Source organism: Oncorhynchus masou, chromosome 13, assembly GCF_036934945.1.
Source record: "Oncorhynchus masou masou isolate Uvic2021 chromosome 13, UVic_Omas_1.1, whole genome shotgun sequence".
Taxonomy (NCBI): Eukaryota; Metazoa; Chordata; class Actinopteri; order Salmoniformes; family Salmonidae; genus Oncorhynchus; species Oncorhynchus masou.
Window position 1 is genome coordinate 38,959,448 of NC_088224.1, and position 12,639 is coordinate 38,972,086.

Consider the following 12,639-nt stretch of genomic DNA (forward strand, 5'->3'; position numbering starts at 1 on the left):
GGAATGTCATAGCAAATGGGTGTGAATACTTCTGCAAATGGGACGTTCCTGGATTTACATGAGCAAAAATGTCTAAAAATATTGGGGTATTGTGAAAATATATTTAATCCATTTTGAATTCAGGCTGTAACACAACAACATGTGAAATAAGTCGAGGGTATGAACACTTTCTGAAGGCAATGCAATTACCAAGTAGAGACACCTGGCAGATATGTCTGCCTTGGGGGCAGGAGCAGGGCCGAGGATCTCTACAACTGAGTTGAAGTGGCCGGTGTTGACTGCTGAGATAGCAACTCGTCGAGGCTGCAGTCAGAGAGAACGTTTCTGCTGACATGACACATCTTTGGAAATATGAAGAACTGGTCTTAACGAGGCATGACAGAGTGTGGAGTCATAGGCCTGTGGTTCTACCCCTGACAACATAGTGTATAGTCCAATGACAAATTCTCCTTTGGCCTGACAACATAGATTCCTCCAATCACACGTTATTTTACTGGCCGTAATCGAACCTTCGGGGGACAGCTTCCTGGAATGACCTCACTCCCCACTTCCGGGCCAAGCAGTGCCTTCTAACCCAACATCTGATATTAACTACGAACACCAAACCCTATATCACGGCCCATAATCATTACAAGAAATGAACATGTGCTTTCTAACATGGCATCTTATGACGACCAATTAAATTGCTGCTCCTTGCAAATCCCAGATCATAATATGTGCTGTTCAGACTTTTTACATAGTTTATTTTGACATGTACTTCCGCGGTCTACGTTGATGTACTCGTCTGGATATTTAGGTTTTTTGTATTTTGTGTTGTTAAATAATAATAATAATAATAATAATAAAATAATAATACAAATAAAAATATGTTCATATCGGATTGGTTATATTTTTTGTTAAGAGAATTAATGACACAAGAAACAAGATTCTAAGCACTTTCTATAAAACTGTGTTTATATGTCCGTCCTCTCCCTTAACAGCGACCCGGACGATCTGCATTGACCCTTTTCTTGCACCAACTATTTTGACTCATTACATACGCTGCCGTTACTGTTTATTATCGATCCTGTTGCCGGGTCACTTTATCCCTACATACAGTGCCTTCACATTTTATCGGTGTTACAAAGTGGGATTCAAATGGATTTAATTGTCTTTTTTTTGTGTCAACAATCTACACAAAATAATTTGAAGACAAAGTGGAAGAAAATGTTGAATTAAAAAAAATATATTAAAACACAAGTGCATTATCTAAAAGTTGTGACAGAAGTATTCAGCTCCCTGAGTCAATGCAGAAAGTCTCCAAGAGTCAATGGGGTAAGTCTCCAAGAGCTGTGCACATCTGGACTGTGCAATATTTGCCCATTATTCTTTTTAAAATTCTTCAAGCTATATCAAGATGTTGTGGGGATCATGAATAGACAGCAATTTTCAAAACTTGCCAAGCAGATTTAAGTCAAAACAGTAACTTGGCAACTCAGGAACATTCACAGTCATCTTGGTAAGCAACTCCAGAAAATATTTGGCCTTGTGTTGTAGGTTACTGTCTTTCTTTAAGGTTAATTCCTCTCGTGGTCTCTGGTGTAACGCAAACTGAAGCAGGACTTTGCCTGTGCTTAGCTCCATCCCATGTCTTTTCATCCTGAAAAACTCCCCAGTATTTGTCGATGACAAACATACCCATACCGTGAAGCAGCCACCTCTATGCTTGAAAATAAAGAGGCAGTTACTGATTTGTTGGATTTGCTACAAAACATAAGGCTTTGCATTTAGGCCCAAAAGTGTCATTCCTTTTCAGTTTTTTGTTTCTTTTCATTATTACTTTGTTTTGTTTTAATTCTGTAAATTTGTATTCTTCTTTTCACTCTGTCATTTAGGTCATTATTGTAGAGACACAAACATGTTGTTGATCCATCCTCAGTTTTCTACCATCACAGCCATTGACCTCTAGCTGTTTTAAAATCACCAATGGCCTCATGGTGACATCCCTACGCAGTTTCCTTCCTGTCCTGCTGCTCAGTTCAGAAGGACGACTGCATCTTTGATGTTCTGGGTGGTTTAGTACATCACCCACAGCATAATTATTAACTTGACCATAATTAAAGAGATATATAATGTCTGAATTGTTATTTTTAACCATCTACCAATCACTGCCCTTCTATATGAGGCCTTCAAAAGGCTCCCTGGTCTTTGTAGTTGAATCTGTGCTTGATTAAGGGACCTTACAGATGAAATATGTATGAGGGACCTTACAGATGTTGTATGTATGAGGGACAGGGTGAAGGGTTTGTCATAAAACAATAATGTCAACCACTATTATTCACACAGGGTGAGTCCATATAACTTATTATGTGCCTTGTTAAGCCAAACTCATTTTGTCTTGCCTAAACAAAGAGGCTGAATACTTATGTACTAACTATATTTTATACTGTACACAAATGTAAACGCAACATGTAAAGTGTGGACCTCTGAGACTATCACAGTGCAGGTGCATTTATACGGAGACTTGATTACACACAGGTGGATTGTATTTATCATCATTAGTCATTTAGGTCAACATTGGATCATTCAGAGATCCTCACTGAACAGAGAGTTTGCTGCACTGAAAGTAAAGGGGCTGAATAATTTTGCACGCCCAATTTTTCAGTTTTTGATTTGTTAAAAAAGTTTGAAATATCCAATAAATGTCGTTCCACTTCATGATTGTGTCCCACTTGTTGTTGATTCTTCACAAAATAATACAGTTTTATATCTTTATGTTTGAAGCCTGAAATGTGGCAAAGTTCAAGGGGGCCGAATACTTTCGCAAGGCACTGTACATATATATCCATTTTAATACCACTTTGTAACGTAATAAAATGTGAAGAAATCCAAGGGTCTGAATACTTTTGCAAGGCACTTTACATATCTACCTCAATTATCTCCGTACTAAGTTATCATTTCTCATTGTGTATTTATTCCTCAAGTTACTATTTTTCAATTATTTCTCCCTGCATTGCTGGGAAGGGCCCTAAGTAAGCATTTCACTATTAGTCTACTCCTGTTGTTTATGTAGCATGTGACAAATAAAATTATTTGATTGATCCTCAACTGCAACCCGTAAACCCCACTGCTCTACGCTTCCATCTTCTCTCACTTCCTCCTCCTCTTTCAGTGCAACAGTAGTTTTCAGCCCCCCTTCAGTCCATCAGTGCTGGGTCTCTACCTCTATCCCTCAGACTGCATCACCCTCCCTCCCCTCTCCTTCCTCCCTCCACTCTCCTTCCTCCCTCCACTCTCCTTCCTCCCTCCACTCTCCTTCCTCCCTCCCCTCTCCTTCCTCCCTCCCCTCTCCTTCCTCCCTCCCTCCCTCCCTCCACTCTCCTTCCTCCCTCCCTCCACTCTCCTTCCTCCCTCTACTCTCCTCCCACCCTCCCTCCCTCCCTCCCTCCCTCCCCTCTCCTTCCTCCCTCCCTCCCTCCCGCCCACCCTCCCTCTACTCTCCTCCCGCCCACCCTCCCTCTACTCTCCTCCCGCCCACCCACCCTCTACTCTCCTCCCGCCCACCCACCTTCCCTCACTCCCTCCCTCCCCTCTCCTTCCTCCAGGCTCACACCGTTCTGCTGAATCATGCTGATTGAAGTGGCTGCGTAGTCATGCGGCGTGTCTCCTTGGCAACCGGCTTGCCAGTGTCACCTTGAGGTTATTTAATCATAATCTCTCTGTTCTGCCCACAGCACATCCAGGTGGTCGTTCATGGGAAGTGTGATTGTAAACCTAATAATACATGTGGGTACCTGAACTGTCAAAATACAGGGCTTTGCCAAAATGGCGCTCTCATTTCTTTTTCAAACTTTTAGAGTGAAGTTCGACCCCCCCCCCCCCCCCAACTAAACCTTTCCTTTTTTTGGGGAAGATTTTTGATTTGTGTCAAGGATGCAGGAAGGGTAGATTTGTGTTCGCTTGACTGATTCATGTCCAAACATCGTTGTTTTACCCCTGGGTTCTTGAGGCCAGCTGTGAGTGTGAGTGTGCGCGTGTGTGTGCTCCTCTATGGTGCCAGTGCTTTAGAACATGGCCTGACCTACTGCAATGCCCTTCCTGGTGGCTATTTTCCACAACAGCACAAGGACATACCAAAGAAAACTATGCGACACAGACAGCCACTCCACTCAAGCTTTTAAAACACTACTACTAGTGTCTTCACAGATACACACACAAAACCATAGGAGGCTTCCCGAAGCCATCTGTCTCCACAACATCTACAAACAAAGCAACAGCTCAAGTAAACTCCCACACTGACATGACACAAAAGACTCCTAAACCAAGTCTGGCCTGGCACAGAACTAACTAGCTGCCGCACACAGCCTCTGAGCCAACCCTGGTACTCCCAGCAACCCAATATGACAGCAGAGGACAAGTCTGAGAGAACACACACACACACACACACACTCTGAGCCAACCCTGGTACTCCCAGCAACCCAATATGACAGCAGAGGACAAGTCAGAGATCAACACACACACACACAGAGCCTCTGAGCCAACTCTGGCACTCCCAGCAACATAATATGACAGCAGAGGACATGTCTGAGAGATCAACACACACACACACACACACACACACACACACACACACACACACACACACAGAGAGACAGAACCTCTGAGGCAACCCTGGTACTCCCAGCAACCCAATATGACAGCAGAGGACAAGTCTGAGAGATCAACACACACACACACACACACAAACACACAGCCTCTGAGCCAACCCTGGTACTCCCAGCAACCCAATATGACAGCAGAGGACAAGTCAGAGATCAACATCCACCATTAGCTCTAAGGATCGTCACCACCTCTGCATCTGCCTCCAAGTGATGGGAACTAGACTATAGGCCACAGTGGAACTATCACTATGCCCTTAGCCCATATGGACAGAGAGCAGCCTCACTAACAAATGTCATGAGGTGGCAGCAAGTATCCTGATTTGCAAAAGTGTAAACTATATTTGACAAAAGTGTTGATAATAAAGTGATGTATGTATTTGGTTCCATACCAGACTCGCAAACCAACAGAGATGAGCCACAACATAGAAATATGTTTTCACTTGTAAAACATTGATTAAAAAAAAAGAAAATGTATTTTTTATTGACAGAGGACAAAGAAAATTTATAAAGGAGTCGCATTAACCCTCCGTCCCCCCACGCTCACTCATTCAACTAGAAACAAACAGAACGGAGAAGAGTAGCATGCTAGACCTTCACCTTCCCCCCCCCCCCCCCCCCACACACACACACACACACACACACACACACACACACACACACACACACACACTACAATTACGTAGAAGAAACTCGTGTCAAGCCCAGTAGCCACCCCTCACCCACAGGACTTCTACAAGTAGATGGATGCTTTTATTTATTGGGGCGGCAGGGTTGCCTAGTGGTTAGAGCGTTGGACTAGTAACCGGAAGGTTGCGAGTTCAAATCTCCCAAGCTGACAAGGTACAAATCTGTCGTTCTGCCCCTGAACAGGCAGTTAACCCACTGTTCCTAGGCCGTCATTGAAAATAAGAATTTGTTCTTAACTGACTTGCCTGGTTAAATAAAGGTAAAAAAATAAAATTCAAATAAAAATCTGAACAGCTATCTTGACTGCAATGAGGCCGGCGAGTCGTAAAATCGATTTTCCTGCAAAGACAGATCCAATTTGAAACCGTCGCTTCAGTAAGCATTTCATTGTAACGTCTACACCTGTTGTAATCGGCGCACGTGACAAATAACATTTGATTTGGAGGTGGTGTCGTTTAAAAAAAAAATGTATTTAACCAGGAAAAGACCCTTGAGATTAGAGACCTCTGTCATGAGGTGGACGTGGCCAGATGCCAGCAGGAAGTGGTCATCGTGCCGTGAACACACACACACAACATCTTAGCACAACGTATAGAGCAGGGTGGCCAACCTCTACATAGAGCAAGAAGACATAGAGCAGCACAGACCTGGAAGTGCAGGATGATGGTCCAGATGAGGCCCAGTGTCAGCTTGGGGTTGCCGTCTGTGATGTCATCGTTCCGGATGTTCACCAGTTTGACCTGGAACATGTAGAATGGGAGGATTAAACACCTGGACTCGTGGTAAACTAATTAAAGCTTTGACATAGAATAGAAAGCTGTAAGGGGACTGGAGTTGGGTACCCATGTGCTCCACGTTATTAACCAGTCACCACATGACTTCCTGTTCTCTATTGTAACGTTGAATACTAAAGGGTGTGACTAGCCTCCATATTCCGACTGTCTTTCTCACATCAGTGCACATAAGAGCAATAAGAGCCACTGAACTCATAAGAGCCACTGAATGCTACCGAGATGGAGCCCATGTTTAGTAAGAGTCGGTGTCTAAGACAGAGGTGCAGCATTGGTTAGAGATGCTTGAGGTATGACTGTGGTCATCTGGGAGTCCCAGTCATGCAGCGCTGACACATTGGGACAAGAGAGCGAGCGAGAGAGAGAAAGGAGAGGGAGGAGAGAGAGAGAAAGGAGAGGGAGGAGAGAGAGAGAAAAAGAGGGAGGAGAGAGAGAGAAAAAGAGGGAGGAGAGAGAGAGAAAAAGAGGGAGGAGAGAGAGAAAAAGAGGGAGGAGAGAGAGAAAAAGAGGGAGGAGAGAGAGAAAAAGAGGGAGGAGAGAGAGAAAAAGAGGGAGGAGAGAGAGAAAAAGAGGGAGGAGAGAGAGAAAAAGAGGGAGGAGAGAGAGAAAAAGAGGGAGGAGAGAGAGAAAGAGGGAGGAGAGAGAGAAAGAGGGAGGAGAGAGAGAAAGAGGGAGGAGAGAGAGAAAGAGAGAGAGAGAAAGAGAGAGGAGAGAGAAAGAGAGGGAGGAGAGAAAGAGAGCAAAAGAAAGAGAGAGACCACCTCAATGATTTTATTTATGGATGTGCTTTGTATGTTTTTTTTGTGTTTGTTTTTTTAAATGGTCAAATAAACCAAATTGTATTTTATTTTTTCCCCCCAAAGGCAGATGTGGTTGAATTTGGCTTAGTTCAGGTCAATATGTATTTCTGAGCATGAGTACCTGTTGAGATATTGAGTGGGTTGAGAGTGGCGTGTGTCTGTGTGTGTGTGTGTGTGTGTGTGTGTGTGTCAGTTGTACCTGTCTCTGTTTGAGAAAGTCCAGGGCAATTTGGACATTCTGGAGCCGGTGAAATCGCATGCGACCCTTTTCCCTGGGCTGAAAAACAGAAAAGAAAAGATAAAGGATTTTTTACATTTTTTAATGTAGATATTCTCACAGTCACAATTCTGACCAGTGATAGAGATACAAGTGGTGAGTGTCGTTCCCAATTCAAAGTGCAGTGAGCGGGGAAAACAATGCACAGGCCGCTGTAATGACATGGCATTATCCTAGAGGGCGCTGTCTTCAACTGTTGTCAAACACACACCAACACACTCTCACAGCAGAGCAGGAAACAACCCGGGAAAAACATTGTGCAAACCAGAACATGTACATCTGCAAACCATGCTGGTTTAAACAGTCTAATACTTCCTCAACACACACACACTTTATCACTGCCTGCTCTCTCGAACACACAATCCTTGGCTGGCTGGCTGGCTGGCTGGCTGGCTGGCTGGCACACACACACACACACACACACGACAATCACTGACAGTCTGACAACACACACAGCAAAGCTGCTAGAAATGCAAGATGCAGGAGTGTGTGTGTCACACTGTGCTGGGCTGGGTTAGGTATACTGCAGTCAACAGTGGCAGTACTGAAGCAGCACTTGAGCAGAGCTATAAGGAGCACTCAGGCCAAACCAACAACTCCATGCAGAGCAAGAGAGGTAAGGGAAGGGTCAGGGAGAAGATGCTGACCTTAGAAATGCTACTTAACCTTAAGATTTTGTCTGATTATCATTTCGTGATATGTGTGTAATGGTTGCACATACGTGAAGCAACGGTGACTGAGAATGTGTGTGGTTGAATGGGAAAACGTTGAGAAAAGTGTGTGTAAATGTGTGTGTCAATGTGTGTCTTGGAATGCCTATCCATAACACCACACCACACCACATCACTCCACTCGCATGCAGTCTGAAAACACAGTCTATGGGGTGAGGATCAGCGTGGGGGTTGGGGGTCAAACATACTCCCTGAGCTCCGTCCTCCTCCTCCTCCCCCCCGAGTAAGATGAGCGGGGGGGCTCGGGACATACACACCCTCCTCAGCGAGGACACGCCTTTGAGCTGCTACCATCCGGAGGGGTGGGGGGGATGAGGAGAGCGAGAGAAGGATGAAAGAATTGTGTAGAGGGATGAGGTGATGTTCCAAAGGAAAGACAGGTAGAGGAGGAGGAAATGACAAGTGCAGCTGGGGCAATAGGAAAGCCAAATCAAAAAGTAACCCGCTAACAGGCCAGCTTTAAAAAAAAAATGCTTTTTTACATTATTATAATAATTGTAAAGTGCAATCACACAGTAACACTCTCCCCCACAGTAACGCGCACTCCCCCATCACAGTTACACACTCTCTCCCCCCCTCACAGTAACACACTCTCTCCCCCCCTCACAGTAACACGCACCCCCCCCCCACAGTAACGCGCACTCTCCCCCCTCACAGTAACGCGCACTCCCCCCTCACAGTAACGCACACACCCCCCCTCACAGTAACGCACACACTCCCCCCTCACAGTAACGCGCACTCTCCCCCCTCACAGTAACGCTCACTCTTCCCCCCCCACAGTAACGCGCACTCTCCCCCCACAGAAACGCGCACTCTCCCCCTCACAGTAACGCGCACTCTCCCCCCCTCACAGTCGGGGCGGCAGCGTAGCCTAGTGGTTAGAGCATTGGACTAGTAACCGAAAGGTTGCAAGTTCAAATCCCCGAGCTGACAAGGTACAAAATCTGTCGTTCTGCCCCTGAACAGGCAGTTAACCCACTGTTCCTAGGCCGTCATTGAAAATAAGAATTTGTTCTTAACTGACTTGCCTAGAAAAATAAAGGTAAAATAAACAGTAACGCGCTCTTCTTCCCCCCTCACAGTAACGCGCACTCCCCCCCTCACAGTAACACACTCTCTCCCCCCCTCTCAGTAAGGCGCACTCCCCCTCACAGTAACACACTCTCTCCCCCTCACAGCAACGCGCTCCCCCTCACAGTAACGCGCCCCCCTCACAGTAAGGCACACTCCCCCCCTCACAGTAACACTCTCCCCCCCTCAACACTCTCTCACCCCCTCACAGTTACGCGCACTCTCCCCCCCCTCACAGTAACGCGCACTCCCCCAACCCCCACAGTAACGCGCACTCCCCCCCTCACAGTAACCCTCTCCCCCTCAACACTCTCTCACCCCCTCACAGTTACGCGCACTCTTCCCCCCTCACAGTAACGCGCACTCTTCCCCCTCACAGTAACGCGCACTCTCCCCCCCTCACAGTAACACGCACTCCCCCCTCACAGTAACACGCACTCCCCCCTCACAGTAACGCGCACTCTTCCCCCTCACAGTAACGCGCACTCTTCCCCCTCACAGTAACGCGCACTCTCCCCCCTCACAGTAACGCGCACTCTCCCCCCTCACAGTAACGCGCACTCTCCCCCCCTCAACACTCTCTCACCCCCTCACAGTTACGCGCACTCTCCCCCTCACAGTAACGCGCACTCCCCCTCACAGTAACGCGCACTCTTCCCCCCCTCACAGTAACGCGCACTCTTCCCCCCTCACAGTAACGCGCTCTCCCCCCTCACAGTAACGCTCTCTCCCCCTCACAGTAACGCGCTCTCCCCCCTCACAGTAACGCGCTCTCTCCCCCCTCACAGTAACGCGCTCTCTCCCCCTCACAGTAACACGCTCTCTCCCCCCCTCACAGTAACGCGCACTCCCCCCCTCACAGTAACGCGCACTCCCCCCCTCACAGTAACGCACTCTTCCCCGCGCTCTCTCCCCCCTCACAGTAACGCGCTCTCTCCCCCCTCACAGTAACGCGCACTCCCCCCTCACAGTAACGCGCACTCCCCCCTCACAGTAACACGCACTCTTCCCCCCTCACAGTAACGCGCACTCTTCCCCCCTCACAGTAACGCGCTCTCTCCCCCCTCACAGTAACGCGCTCTCCCCCTCACAGTAACGCGCTCCCCCCTCACAGTAACGCGCTCTCTCCCCCCCTCACAGTAACGCGCTCTCTCCCCCCTCACAGTAACGCGCACTCCCCCCTCACAGTAACGCACTCTTCCCCCGCGCTCTCTCCCCCTCACAGTAACGCGCTCTCCCCCTCACAGTAACGCGCTCTCTCCCCCCTCACAGTAACACACTCTCTCCCCCCTCACAGTAAGGCACACTCCCCCTCACAGTAACACTCTCACCCCCTCACAGTAACGCGCACTCCCCCTCACAGTAACACGCACTCTCCCCCCTCACAGTAACGCGCACTCCCCCCTCACAGTAACACGCACTCCCCCCTCACAGTAACGCGCACTCTCCCCCCTCACAGTAACGCGCTCTCTGCCCCCCTCACAGTGACACACTCTCTGCCCCCTCACAGAAACACTCTCTCCCCACCCCACAGTAACTCTCCCCCTCACAGTAACGCACCAGTCAGTCTTTTCATGTTAACACACCCGTCTGTCACTGAGTTACAATGAGTCATGTTAACCTGTTGTGACTAGGGGGCAGGATTTTCATTTTTGGAGAAAAAAAAACGTTCCCGAAGTACATGGGCTATTTTGTCAGGACAAGATGCTAGAATATGCATATAGTTGACAGCTTAGGATAGAAAACACTCTAAAGTTTCAAAAACTGTAAAAATATTGTCTGTGAGTATAACAGAACTGATGTTGCAGGCGAAAGCCTGAGAAAAATGCAATCCGGAAGTGCCTCATGTTTTGAAAGCGCTGCGTTCCTATGTGTCCCTGTTGAGCAGTGAATGGGCTATCAACCAGATTACTCTTTCTCCGTATTCCCGAAGGTGTCTACAGCATTGTGACGTAGTTTTACGTTGAAGAATACCCATAAGCGGCTAAATTGTGCAAGTGGTCACCTGATGCTCCTAGAGAGATTCTCGCGTAAAATACAGAGGTAGCAATTACTCCAATCGGTCCTACTGAAAAACGAATTGTCCCGATGGATATATTACCGAATAGATATTTGAAAAACACCTTGAGGATTGATTATAAACAACGTTTGCCATGTTTCTGTCGATATTATGGAGCTAATTTGGAATATTTTTCGCGGTTTTCGTGACTGCAATTTCCGGGCGATTTCTCAGCCAAACGTGAAGAACAAATGGAGCTATTTCGCCTACAAACATAATATTTTTGGAAAAAAGGAACATTTGCTATCTAACTGGGAGTCTCGTGAGTTAAAACATCCGAAGCTCATCAAAGGTAAACAATTTAATTTGATTGCTTTTCTGATTTCCGTGACCAAGTTACCTGCTGCAAGCTGGACAAAATGCTATGCTAGGCTATCGAGAAACTTACACAAATGCTTGTCTAGCTTTGGCTGTAAAGCATATTTTGAAAATCTGAGATGACAATGTTGTCAACAAAAAGCTAAGCTTGTGTTTCAATATATTTATTTCATTTCATTTGCGATTTTCATGAATAGGAAACGTTGCGTTATGGTAATGAGCTTGAGGCTATGATTACACTCCCGGATACGGGATTGCTCGACGCTAGAGGTTAAATCACCCATCTGTCACCAAGTTTCAATGAGTCATCATGTTAATACACCCGTCTGTCACCGAGTTACAATGAGTCATGTTAATACACCCATCTGTCACTGAGTTAAAATGAGTCATGTTAATACACCCGTCTGTCACTGAGTCATCACGTTAATACACCCATCTGTCATGGAGTTACAATAAGTCATCATGCGCTCCAAGCAAGTCTTTATCTGCGTCTGAAATGCCGTCCTACATACTACATACTAGCTCTGACCAGGGCCCATTGGCCTTCAGTCAAAGTTCAGATTGGGACACATGCATGTCCCTCAATGTAATATTGAGATTATTAGAGAACGATATGTGTCAATATACCCAAGTTCACTTAAAGATCTGCTCTGAGGAGGTCTTTCTCAACTGGAGGGTGTGTCTCAGTGTGTCTGGAGGGTGTGTCTGGAGGGTGTGTCTGGAGGGTGTGTCTGGAGGGTGTGTCTGGAGGGTGTGTCTCAGGGTGTGTCTCAGGGTGTGTCTCAGGGTGTGTCTCAGGGTGTGTCTCATGGCACAGTATACCGGGGCATGACTGATGGTCGTCAAGGTGTCAAGGTTTGTGACTGGATGCGTCTTGGTGAGTTTGTGTGTGTCTTACCAGGGTGACTCCAGAGAGGACCTCCAGGAGGGAGATCAAGTTGTGTCCATCTCTCAGGTCCTCATACAGGTCTGTGATGTGCTTCCTCACCTGATGGAGAGGCAGAGAGAGAGGCAGAGAGAGAGGCAGAGAGAAAGAGAGGGGAGAGAGAAAAGAGGGAAAGAAAAAGAGGAGAGTTAATTCCATACTCATCCTGTTCATATCATCCCAGTGTTTACAAATTACTGTTGACATAAGCAATGCTGCTAGGGACCCTAGTTTCCAGGACAACAAAACACGTGCTCCGGCTGTGACCCCATGTGGCCCAGGGTGTCCGGGGACAACCGTTGGCACGGCGACTCCGCAGCTTTGGCAGGCCTATTTCATC

The 12,639-nt window shown here is 47.0% G+C and overlaps 1 protein-coding gene across 1 annotated transcript in view; it reads right to left on the bottom strand.

The window, feature by feature from the left end:
• LOC135552280 (microtubule-actin cross-linking factor 1-like) overlaps positions 1-12,639 on the bottom strand; it is a 268,419-nt gene that overhangs the window by 143,011 nt on the left and 112,769 nt on the right. The window contains 3 exon segments of the mRNA XM_064983809.1: positions 5,975-6,067; positions 7,118-7,195; positions 12,273-12,362. Of these exon segments, the coding sequence (XP_064839881.1) occupies positions 5,975-6,067; positions 7,118-7,195; positions 12,273-12,362 (261 nt within the window).